This window comes from Coturnix japonica, chromosome 3 (genome assembly GCF_054131305.1).
Source record: "Coturnix japonica strain WE chromosome 3, WE-NBRP24, whole genome shotgun sequence".
Lineage (NCBI taxonomy): Eukaryota > Metazoa > Chordata > Aves > Galliformes > Phasianidae > Coturnix > Coturnix japonica.
Window position 1 is genome coordinate 56,504,040 of NC_140665.1, and position 12,226 is coordinate 56,516,265.

Below are 12,226 nucleotides of genomic sequence, written 5' to 3' on the forward strand. Positions count from 1 at the left end.
TCACACAGGTGAATAGCTTGCTCATTTGCTCCCAGGACTGACGCTGCCCCTTCACCAGGCGCTCAGTCACTGGTTCAGGCCATAACCTGAACCATAGTTCCCCATACAGACATTGTTATTTTTTTCCACATTTTACTTGACTCTGTGTTGATGTGAGAAAGAATGATAGGATTATGGTTAAAAAAAGTTAAGTTTCCCCACACACATGCTTTTCACTGTTAAAGTCTGTCAGCTCTGGGAAGTGGACTTAGATTCCCTAGCCAACCCAGAAGTGTTAGCTCTTGTTCAAGGTAACACATCTATAACTAGGAGTCTATTTCTGGGTCCAGGTTTTGACCTTAATTCTTAAGAGTTCTGGAAGATGCATTGGAAAAATCTGACTGGAGGGCAGCAACAAAGTTAAAGGCAATGCATGCTGGCAAAATGTGAGATAGTTTCTTTTAGGCTACTTTATGTGAACATTCAGCTGGGGGAAGTGGATGCACTGAGCGTGCTACAAAATAATTCAGTAACTATAAATAACACTGTATAATCTGTAAGGCACTTTGAAATGAGCTGTAAGAAAAGTGAGCTCTCTTGCTGGTGAGATTTGTTATGCTGTCCTTAAGCCTACTCCTTTGACACTGAGTTTTAGAAAGCACATAGAGCTGTCTGTTCTTGGGAGAATTTTTTTTATTTTGGTTCTTGAATATCATTTTAATGTATTTAAATCTCAAGTAAAGAAGATGTGTTTGTGATTTATTTATTTTTTTTTAATTCCTGCAAGGATTTGAGAGAGCTGACTGGATCTACATCTTTCCAGTGCATTCCTATAGTGAAGAGTACAGATTACTGTTTATGAGCAGGAGAGATGACTAATATGCACAGTGTCCTCTGACCCTGGTGAAATTTGGGATTGCAGAGCAACATTGTGCCATCGTACATGCACATGGGACATGGTTTCTCCAGACTCTTTTAAATCATCTTCTCATAATGTTCTTTATGTTTATACCATTTAGGTATATTTGTACATTTGTGACAAAAGGATTTTCAGAAAGAGGAAAGATTTGAGGGTTTGTTCTTATTATGTCAGTCTGCATGGACTGTTGTGGTCAATTCCTTTTTTTTTTTTTTTTTATCAGTTTCACAGCATTTTCATTTTGGAAGTCTCTCTTCTTGTTATCACTGCTCTGAAGTAGCTACTGCTGTGATGCTTAATTGTTTTATTATTTTTCTGTGTTAGGTAGAAACATGAGAGGCTCTCCATGAGACAGAAGATATGAGAGAGGAGCAGGGGGAATTAATACTAATACGTTGTGCTGGAGGAGAACCAAGCAGTTACGGCTGATCAGTACTTACTGCATTGTGAGACTGAGAAATCTGCTAAATATGATTAACAAGGAGTCATTCATTCAGTTTATAATCAAGGCTTTTTGACCCCCTTAGAGCCTCTCTGATTAAATGAGATTGAAGGACAGGTGAAATTATGACTAACTTCTCAGGATGAATCAATTTGTTAGTGTTTTCAGAAAACTGAGGTGTTTTCTTGATGATAGTGGGTGTAGTAAAATAGCTGAATTTCAGACAAATCTTTATCTGTTTTATGTAGATAATCCTTTGATGGAGTACCTGGATAAGTATTTGGTGGTGTAGTGTTAAAGAGACCCTGCAAAATATAGCTAGAGATGGATTAATTACTCCCAGCTTGCTTTTTGGAGGAGAGTCTTATTTTAACAGCATCTGTCAGGAAGGCTGAAATAAGGACAGGAAACTGTTCATCATCAGCTTTGCTGACTGCCTAAATTATTTTGGTGTTATACTGCATATTTCTTCTGCAGAATATTCTTACTGCAGTATCTTCCTACTTCAGCATGCATTTTGTTTGTGAAAATAACTGGTTAATTTGACTGTTGTTTTAGTGGGAGTTTTATAGAATATGAATATATGGTTGGAAAAGGACTGAAGTCCAACCACTGCTATAATAACCATGGAAAGCTTGTGTGTTAGAATATGGAACAAACCTAAAACTAGGTGTTGGTTTATTTTCCGTTAAAAATGAAACTAATAAAAGTATTCCTAGCATTTCTAATAAGATTTATAGTCCTAAGAATATTTTTGAGAGACTGAATACTTATTCAAGACAAGTTGTCACTAATAGAACACAATATTATAATTTAATTGCAGTGTATTAAATTTCCAACTTAGGTCTCCATTGGCATGAACTGAGCCTTCACTTGAGTTATATCAGGCTTTGTGTTGATACTTTCAACAGGCTTGTTGAAAATATCAAGGCAGAGGTTCATATTCAAGTCTTATTTTCACAATTATACCCAGAAATTGCTTTTGTTGTTAAAAGATTCTGGGGGAGTTTTGTGTCAAACTGCCACAGAAAGTTCATATACAAGGCCTTAAGAATTTGACTTTCATAGTACCTTAACACCAAGAACATTCTGCAGTTTTTTGCATGTGTTAACATCTGTACGTGTTTGGTGGGGAGTGCAGGGTTTAGATACATCAGCTGGGAAGGTATGAGGTATTGTTCTGACTGAGATTTGACATGCAGGTGTCAGACGTTGATTGAGCATGAGATCACTTGCAGGGCCATCCCCCTGCTAAAGAAAATGGGGAGAAGGCAGCTAGTATCCAAACTGCGGTCACGTGCTGCTTTGTGAACCATTCAAGGTAGTGTGCGTTGGCAGCAGTGCTTGACTGCTTCTGTGATGGCCTTGCCCAAGCTTCAGGATGACTGCACTGATTGTAGGTTTGCTTGGCACTTTTGTGGCTATAGGAAGAGCTTTATTCTGTTGTTGGCTGAAGGCCGCTTTGCATACTTGTATCTCCTCAGGCACAGATGAACTCTGGTTTTTATGTGCCAAGATGGACAGTTTGGAGATTCCATCTGCTCAGATCCTATAGTATGTACTGCACTCTAGAGACCTATGGCAGTGCTTTTTTCTCCTATGAAAGAAACATACGGTGGCTTCTTTCTTTTAAGGAAAATACTCTTACACCCAAATGCCCACATTTACCTCATCTGAAGTTAAGTTTTTAGCTATTTACTTTAAAGCTATTTTCTTTGCAAAGCCGAAGATGTAGTATGCTGTCTGGAAGATAGTACTTGATCTATGTGGTGTGAGGGACCAAGCTGAAGTAAAAGGCTTTTGTTCCTAAATCAGAGCTTTTGTTACACAGATAGAGGAACTGGTAGTTTATTACTCTGATGCTGTAAATTCAATAGACATAATTCTCCCTTACTTGATTTTAACTTACTGCTCCATAGAACACCTTAGTTGGCTAAAAATATCCAATCTGTTGCACATCTTTTGCAGCATTATGTGGATTAAGAGCGGTGCTCTTTTTTTTTGTTTTGTTTGTTTTTGTTTTGGTGGGTTTTGCATGAGGAGAATAAGGAAAGGGAAGCCAAAGTATGGATATTACCTGTATAACTGTCTGCTGCCCGAATCACAGTCACTAGCTGCAAGCAAAGAGCCACCATCAATACCATCTTCTGTGCCACTTGGGATGATGGAGAAGTGTAAGGAAGATGGAGTGAGACAGTGTGCAGGTGAGATGATGGGGCAAGGATTGTATTTTGAGAGATGGGAAGCTGCAGTAGAATAGGGGAAGAAGTGGCCAGTGGACTTGGGATGTTCAAACTCACTTACAGTTCATTGTGGATTTAAGAGCTAATGCAACTGCTGATGGTCCTGTTAGCACTCACCATGTAAAGGTGCAAAATCCTGAGCCAGTTACTTGTGAGTTTTTATCACTTGCAAGCAAAGTCCTCAAATTTTAATGTCCACGTGGTGAAACAGTTTTTGTTAGCACAATTAACACTATCCGCTGGCAATGTAATGTCTGACCTCTAATAAACTCTAGAACTTACATTTCCCAGCAGCATTTATTTTAAAAAGCTGCTTTGGCCACCTGTCAGTTTTGCACAGTTGTTGCTTAATTTAACAAGAGTTAATTAAGCTGATGGCATATTGATGGGTGTATTAGAAAAACACAGACATCAGCAAAATTTTATTGAATCATATATTAACTTTGTGCTTCTATTGTTTGGTGGTTAAAACAAATGTTCAGCTCTTGGTTCCCTCCTTTCTGTTACCGTTTTCCTGTTGTTGTTTCTTTTCTTCTTTATTATGTTTTTGTGCTTAAAATACATGTGCATGTGGTTTGGATTGTTGTCCGAAAGCTTTTGATGTCAGTACTGCATTCCTGCTGGTTTCACAGAGTACTGAGCATCCTAAGGCTTTTGACTCTTTTACAGAATCATCACTGTGTAGAAACAATCACCTTATAGATTTACCCAAATTCATAGGTATATTTCATGGAGTTACCAAAATGTATGGAAAAAGTTAGCTAGCGTATTTGGTTAGAGAACATATATGACCCAAAGGCCTGTTATTTGTGTTGACTGGAGACTTGAGAGGAAGTGGTGGGAGGCCAAAGTATTTGTGGGAGAGATGAAAGTCAGCTCCTGCAGTTCTGGCTGCCTTCTCCGGGACAACTGTATCTGAGAACCAGGTGCTGCAGCCCTGTGTGATACTGGCTGCCTCCCTCCTTGATGTGTGTCAGGCCAGATCACAGGAGAAGACTGGAAGTAAGGATCTGTGTCCTTATGTGACACTGTGAATCAAACAGGGTTGGGAATGAAATCCAGGTTGCTAACAGCACGTTTAGTGTTTTAGGCATCCCTTTTTCCATCATGGCATTCAGAATCATAATGTCAGAAACTTAAAATGTGTAATGTGGTAGGTATTTGTCAGTAGTGCCTTTGCTTTGTCAATGCTGAATTTAATTCAAATCATAGAAATTCAGTAGATGAGGAAGTGAGGACCAGCACAGACTGTAAAACAGTCTGTATTCTACCCAAGGAGCTGATTGTACTTAATGGAGCAATTCAGTAGCAGGAGTGCTATAAAAAGCTGATTTGAGAAACTTGGAACATACATTTCAGTTTGCATTACATTTTCAACCTTCATTGTGTATGCTCTAGCTTCAAGTAGCTGGAAGGTGCATTAGTGCAGGAAGCATCACTCTTAGCTCAAAGGGAACGCTGCCTTTAAGGAAGCAAGTGTGCCTGCTCAAGGATGGGACTCATTTGGCTGGCTTGGTAGTGGCAAATATGGTGTTCTCACGTGCATTGTCAGTGATGTGATGTGACAGTCAGTTTGTGGCCACAATAAGATGTCAGCAAAGGACTCCTGTTGAAAGTGGAGGGTTTGTAACATTTAGCAGATTTGAGAATACGTTGAGATGCACGGCAGGAATATTTGCTGCAGCTCATTTGCTTTAGATGACAAACCCAAAATTGGATGTGGCCCCTGGTAGCTGTGCTCTCTTCCTATAGGTGTTGTAGCATTTGTAACATGGAATTATAATGTTCTTAGAGAAGGTTTATGCTGCTCTTTAGTGCTTCTATTACCTTAACTTTTCTTCTGCCTTTTAAGATACAGCTATTTCACTGCTCTTCACTGTTCTGAGGGATGTTTCTCTGCTTCTGAAGTCCTTCAGTTACACTGTATATGAATTATATTTGATAAATGCTTTTTTTCAGCATTGTCATGCAACAGATTTTCATTTTTCTTAGGACAGGGAAGACATGTGTCCAGGAGCCTTGTTGTATGACCTTCCCCTGGGATGTAAGAGACCCAGATTTTGGTTCTCTTGACCTAGAAGACAAATACAAGCATACTAAGTCACATCAGGGACTCATTTTGTATTCATCTCCTGTTGTGTTTCAGACAGGGCCAGTAATAGACGAATAAGCTATAAACAGCTCAAGAATAGAATGGTGCTTCTGTCTTCCCTTTTTTGATGTCTGCATCTTAGTGTTTAGTAGTGTTTGATGTACTTTTTGTTACATAAATTCATCTAACGTTAGATCTGATCTGTCATATCTCAGAAGACAGACTCAACCTCTTTCATAAAACAGAGAGGGAAATACTTATGCAAGGCTGCAGCTGGTGATATTTCAAGGCTGGTTCCAGGCAGCTTATCAGCAACCTTTGCCTTTTGGAATGTGCAAAATCTGAGCTCAAGTCTCCTTCACTTCCCTGAGCAGAAGGATTGGAATTGTGCAGAGAAACTAAATGGAGAGTGTGATGGGCGGTTTCTAAAAGAAGTGACATAACTTTGGAGAGGATTCATAGTTGAAAAGCCTGAAAAAACAGACATCTTCCTTAAGTTTGAAGACAGACAGAGACTACATTTACACTTTCTGTTGACCACTTAGTTTTCTCTGTGGTGCTTGTTGGAAGATGCATTATATGGAGAGGTGAATCCCCGTGAGAGCCTGGAACTTGCAGCCAGACAACTCATTTATTTTCCTTTCAGCTCGTTTGGTTCCATTTTCTCTGAAGAGGGTGACAACAGAGCACGGTCACATATTCTTTCCCACACAGTAAATTCTTTCTTTCCTTGATGATACTGAGAGATTGGCCATGCTTCTAATATAAAATTCAGCTTTACATGTGAACTTCCAGCTGTGTTACCAGTACTTACCAGATGAATCCATGCACTTTGCCACAGTGTGTTCACTGACACGTCTGGCCCTATGGCCTTAACCCAAGTGCCTACACAATCTCAGATTCAACAAACGGGCCACCACCTTACTCATCCATTGTGTCTGTGTTATGAGGCTGCCTACAGATCACCTAGAATGGTGTGACTCGCTGAGTATGACCACTTTTTTTTTTAATGCTTTGTGTTGCTCAGCACAGCTAGAATTAAGCCCATTATAATGTTTTCATTATCGCTTTCCCAATAGGACACTGGGTGTCAGCAAATTGCAAAGTAGGCTGCAGCAAGAAAGGAATTTTGGAATACTTGCAGAATTTGAAGAGGAGAGACCTGAACCCCTTGGGATTCGCTGCACTTGGGAAGCACTTGCTCATGTTAGCTAAAAGCCTTTCTTCCCCTGCAACACTATTCTCTTCTTTTTGTCACATTAACCTTCCTCCACTATCTCCACAAAATGGCTTTCATGCAATCTGGCATGTCAGCTGTTGCTTTTGTGCATTGTATTGGGGATGGGATAAAGTATTGTAAGCTCTTCAGCCCTGGTGCTTTGTAATACATTGTGAATGCTGATAGTGCTCTCATTAAGGAAAAAAATAAAGCAACCAAACAAACTCACAATTAACAATAACTAAGCAGATTTGGGAACAGTGAGTTTCCAGAAGCAGATCCACTTTTAAAGAAGATTTTTCTTTCCATTTTTAAAGCTATTCAGCTTGGTATTTTTGGTATAGAAAACTGAATTGTTAGGAAACAGATTCATGCGTAGATCTTAGTATTACATGTTTTATCTTCCAAAAGCCAGTTAGTGTTTGGATGGAAGTTAATCTGCCTCACAAGTATAATTCACGGGCCTTGTGTTAGAAGTAGCAGCAAGCGACCACGCCACAGAACCATATCTTAAGAATGAGAAGTACTGGCCTGCTTCTGTACATCTGTCCTTCATGTTTCTATTTCAAGAGATTTTTTCCGCTAACCCAGTGTGTCAGTATGAGTACCATGCAGAGAGTACCATTCACTGCAGCAGAGCTCCTTCAAGCAGAGAGCTTAATCAACCCTGGGGTGAGTTCTTAAACAAGGAAGGTGACAGATTGTAGAAATGAAGTAAAGATGTGAAATATTTGAAAACTATGTCATGGAGAGGAGCAATTCTTTTACGCACCATAAGGCATAAATAGAATTCTGTTGCACATTGTGTGGCTTAAATAGAACATCCATTCTGACCTCCCTTTTACTGCAGTGAGTAGTTAGAAAATCAAACTTGGGTAGACTCTCTAAATTAGAACAACAACAAGAAACATAATGAAGCACCAGTGATGTAAAAGTTAAGATTTTACAGCTCTGGCTGTAAGTAGCAAACTGTCAGACTGCACTTTCATTTGGAAGCAGGAGGGAGCAAACAGAGAAGCAAATACCAGAGAGCTGAAAACTGGAGTCGCTTCCCAGACTGACCTCTGAATGTCTGTTTTTCATTGACAGGTTGATGACGCCAGGCAGTGAGATTCGATTTGTCCATAAGCACATGGGCCTGGTGCCAGGCTGGGGAGGAGCTGCCAGGCTGGTGCGAATCGTTGGCAGTAGAGCTGCCCTCCAGCTGCTCAGTGGGGCTCATGGGGTGGACCCTGAGAGAGCTCTGCGTCTCGGGCTGTCAGATGGGACCTTGTCTTCTTCAGATGAAACTGGATCACTAGAAGAAGCTCGAGCCTGGCTGAGTCAGTACACAGAGGGCCCAGCTAGTGTGATTCGGGCTGTGAAAAAGGTGGTCACAGCTGGAAGAGAACTGCCACTGGAAGCTGCCTTAAGGACAGAGAAAGATGTTTTTGGAACTGTGTGGGGTGGGCCTGCCAATTTGGAGGCATTGGCTAGAAAACAAAAGCATAAATGATGGCCAATTCATAATAAATATTCTTGATATTCTACATGTGAAGCTTTCATCAAAGCAGACAATAGATTGAATCGTTTAATGCCAGTTTAAAGGAACAAGTTCTTAACATTCCTTTCATTCATGTCTGGCAGACATATTTGGTGTGCAACCACCAAGTAATCCCCAGGAGATCGTTTACTGTTCCAATCACCTACTGAATGGAGATTAGTGAGATTCATATGGAAAGGTAAATACTGTGCTTAGAATAGAATATAATTATTTTGCAATGAGGCTGAAGATTATTTTCTTTGGAGTAATTTTGTTGTTTTCTAACTGGCATAGAAATGAATTGTGTGAGAGATGAGAGGTTTCTTTATTTACAGAACAGGTGTGCCCAAAGCTATAAAAGCTGAATTCCCCAACATGTGGCCAGTGCCTTAAAGCATCTTTGAAGCTTTGAAAACTGTTCAGAGTATAAGTTTTTCATCTCCAGTCAGTTCTTGCTATAATTGTTCAGAAAGTATATATATACAGTCCTAACTCACTGAAGAGCTTTTGGGCCTTGTTTGCTATTGTGGATCCAGATCTTTAAGTGCATTTAGGTGTCTGCTCACAGCTTTGGAAACCAGCTGCCAACATATGCATCTGTGCATTCCTGCAGTCTGGGTCTGTGTTGCTGGGCACATGCAAAGCTGCTGACTTCATTTTTCACTTTGAACCTTCTTGAAATTTTGGAAGGCTGTGGTGTATAATGCTCCCAATTAAGATTTTTTTTTTTAACTGGATGCTCTCAGTACTTCAGCATACATGGGAGGCTTGTCTGGAAAGACTTGTTTTCCTTTAACTAGTAGTACATATTTGGGCTGTGAGAGACCAGATCACTTGGAACTCAATAACCATGTGTATGAGAACTGTTAGGTCATGGCCTGATCCAGTGATTGAGGTGAAGGGACATGGCCAGCCCTGGAAGCACAGGTGGAAGCAATTCTGTGCAACTGGAAAAAGTAAACCAAGGGTCTACCCCTCCCTTATCTTGTATAAGGGCTGGCAGCCAAAAGGGAAGCATCTCTACTTGGAGATCATGTTCTTGGGGAGTTTCCAGGGAGCCCTGATCTTTGGAACAGGGGTAAGCTATTCCTTCTTTATTACTGGATCGTGACCGTTACCTTTCTTGAGGGGTTTGAAACTGGTTAAAGGAACCTATACCAACCATCTCCTTTCTTACACCATGCTAGCAACTGTGTGAATTTCTAGGTAACTTAGCAGGGAGATTTTTCCCTTCAGAAATTAGAAAATGAGACAGAGTCCCTTCTTAATTTAGAATGTAACATCTGTGAGAGCAGAAACATGCAGGCATATCCATAACTGAGAATTTCCTGTACAGCTGATTAGAAAGCCCTTGTCTCTTCATCCAGCAACGATGAGGGCTGGACCTGGAACCCGTGTACCCCAGGGAGTATGTTAACAAGGAAACTCTGGACTATTTGGCATGGACATGCATTCTTGCTCTCACTACTTGTAACTGACTAGGTGCATGATCCAAAGTTCCTTAGGAAAAGGAAGTGATTCCTTGCATGGAAATCCCTGTTATGATTTTCACAGTGTGGCAGGATTACCAAACTTGAGATGGTGAGGTAACTGTATGTAGGTCTGGGGATCTCAGGACAGATCAGTGACAGGAATGAGGCCTAAGTGACCTTCTAAGATTCTATAGCTTTTGAGTATGTATTATGTTCTGCTGGGTATTTTATTATGTGGCTTTCACAGTGGGGAGCATGCATAGCCTAAAGCAACCAAAGGAAAAGAAATGCTGAAGAAAGGGGTGTGTTCTGAGCTGGCATCTTGTAGAAGATAAGCAGCTTTGCCCTGTCTCCTTTCTGCCTTCGCACGTTATACTTCTTTCAAAGGAAGATTTCACACCTCTCTATCCTAAAAATAACATTTGTAATTTTTACTTCCAAGTTAGAGAAGAGACGGGAACAGGAACACAGGGGGAGGGTATTGTCTATTATGTGCTTCCACACCTCCCTCTTTCATCTAGCAGCTCATTGTCTGAAAGCCCTGCACTGCTGGGTGTGTTCCTCTATTCTAAAGGGTTTCAACTCCATGACTTAAGAAATAAGGATGTTTTAATATAATAATGGAATACTTGATATATTAGTAATGAAGCTGATGTGCTTTTCATGAGGTTTCTTAGGTTTCCAAAGGGATTTCGGATTGCCCATATCTCTGTACCTTCAAAGCATGCTCCAGTCTGTGTTCCCCCTCCCCCCCCCCCCCCCCCCCAAGCCCTACTCAACTTTGTGACTTGATGGCACCTTACATTGTCAGTCAAACAAATATATGCTTTTTATGGCAAGTTAGTAGGTCTCTGCTAGCAACGCTTTGGTGAATGTGCTGTTGCTAATACTGTGATCTTTTTATAATGGCTGTGAATATTACTTAGAACCGAAGATAGACCACTTGTATCTTTTAATCCAAGTGTCAGGCTATAAAGCCCATTAATATGTTCTGTGAGCTGAGTGATACAAATTAGGAAGGTGGGAAACTGCAGCAGAAATGCTGCATCTGTTTTATGTATACAGTTTGAACTTGACCTGTGCTTTCAGTAAGCTAAACTAGGTATGTGCGTCCATCCTGTATGTACGGGGGTCCTCTTTGATTTGTAGGCATGGAGTTTCTTGTTTCAGCAAATGCCTTTCTCGAGCAATCCTCTGTGTTTCTAAGAACAGGATGAGTAATTAACTGCTGCTACAAGCAGCCATTTCAGGAAAGGTTACAGGAAACACATTTAGCCCTCAGTTGGAATCACAAATACACCAAACGTTGCTGTAGGAGGTTCTAGTAATTACAGGTGTTTGCCTTGATCAAAGATTCGACGCACAGCCTAATACTGTGCTCTTCTTCTTCGTTTTAAAAATAAGTGCAGTCCTTATTATGAAAACCAGCCCAACTAAATTACTGAGTGCTATCGTGAGGGCTCCAGGCTGAGATGAAATGGAATCCCATTTTAGTCATTTCAGACCTAAGTGGTCAATTTCAGAGCACTTGCTCGTCATCCTGAAGTACCAAATACCTGTAACCAGCAGCCAATAGGCATTTATATCTTCCTTAAATTTATTAAAGACTACATGCTGCTTCTCCTTTAGAAATGATCTAAAACTGAACAAGCACCAAAGGCACAAAATGAATTAGAAACCCAATTCAGAATTGATCCTCCCCAGTCTCCTAATTAAAAGGAGTACTGGCTTTTCTATTTTCTAGGGGCTAGTTTGCCAACTCCCTCCTCAGCAAACAAGGTTTTGTATTCCATTGTGAAATGCCTCTTATTTCTTGCCTCTGTGTAGTGGAACTTGTGGACTCTTAGCTAAGTGTTGAAAACTTGAATACTGTCACGCTGGGGATCACTTCTAACAATACTGATACTCCCCCATATCTACATATATACACACAACATATACGTATTTCATTTTGAAACTCCTCAAATTAAGTATATGGCACGTCCTGTACTTTGCATCTTGCTTTAACAAGGCATGACCTTATGCTAAGTGAAATACTGGAAGCATTCTTACCGAGTATTTTACGGCACAAAGTTAAGACTTTGGTTAGTGTATGGTAAAACAAAACAAAAAAGGTGGCAGCTAACAAGTGGAAGTAAAAAGCACTCCAAACTCCTGCCTTCCAAAGGTCACATTACTGGCTTAGTTCTGGAACTGGAAGGTAAAAAGTCTGTGACCAAGACTACTCCTTCCTAGCTAAGAAAGCAGGAAATACTCTTTCATCTGTCTCAGTCTCCTGTGTAGTTTCCTTTGTTCACTGACCCACTGTCTCACCTGTGGGCAGAGAAATCAGGAATGG

The 12,226-nt window shown here is 40.5% G+C and overlaps 1 protein-coding gene across 13 annotated transcripts in view; it reads left to right on the forward strand.

The window, feature by feature from the left end:
- ECHDC1 (ethylmalonyl-CoA decarboxylase 1) overlaps positions 1–12,226 on the forward strand; it is a 115,085-nt gene that overhangs the window by 26,255 nt on the left and 76,604 nt on the right. For 5 of the 13 annotated variants that reach the window (XM_015858538.3, XM_015858539.3, XM_085541701.1 and 2 more), the window contains one exon: positions 7,984–8,423. The exons of 6 other annotated variants lie outside the window; for them this stretch is intronic. In XM_015858538.3, the coding sequence (XP_015714024.2) occupies positions 7,984–8,389 (406 nt within the window). In that variant the 3' untranslated portion in view covers positions 8,390–8,423. Of the gene's footprint in view, positions 1–3,383; positions 3,545–6,754; positions 6,967–7,983; positions 8,424–12,226 lie in introns of those variants that run through there. 2 more of the 13 variants (XM_085541703.1, XM_085541704.1) reach the window with 2 other exon arrangements.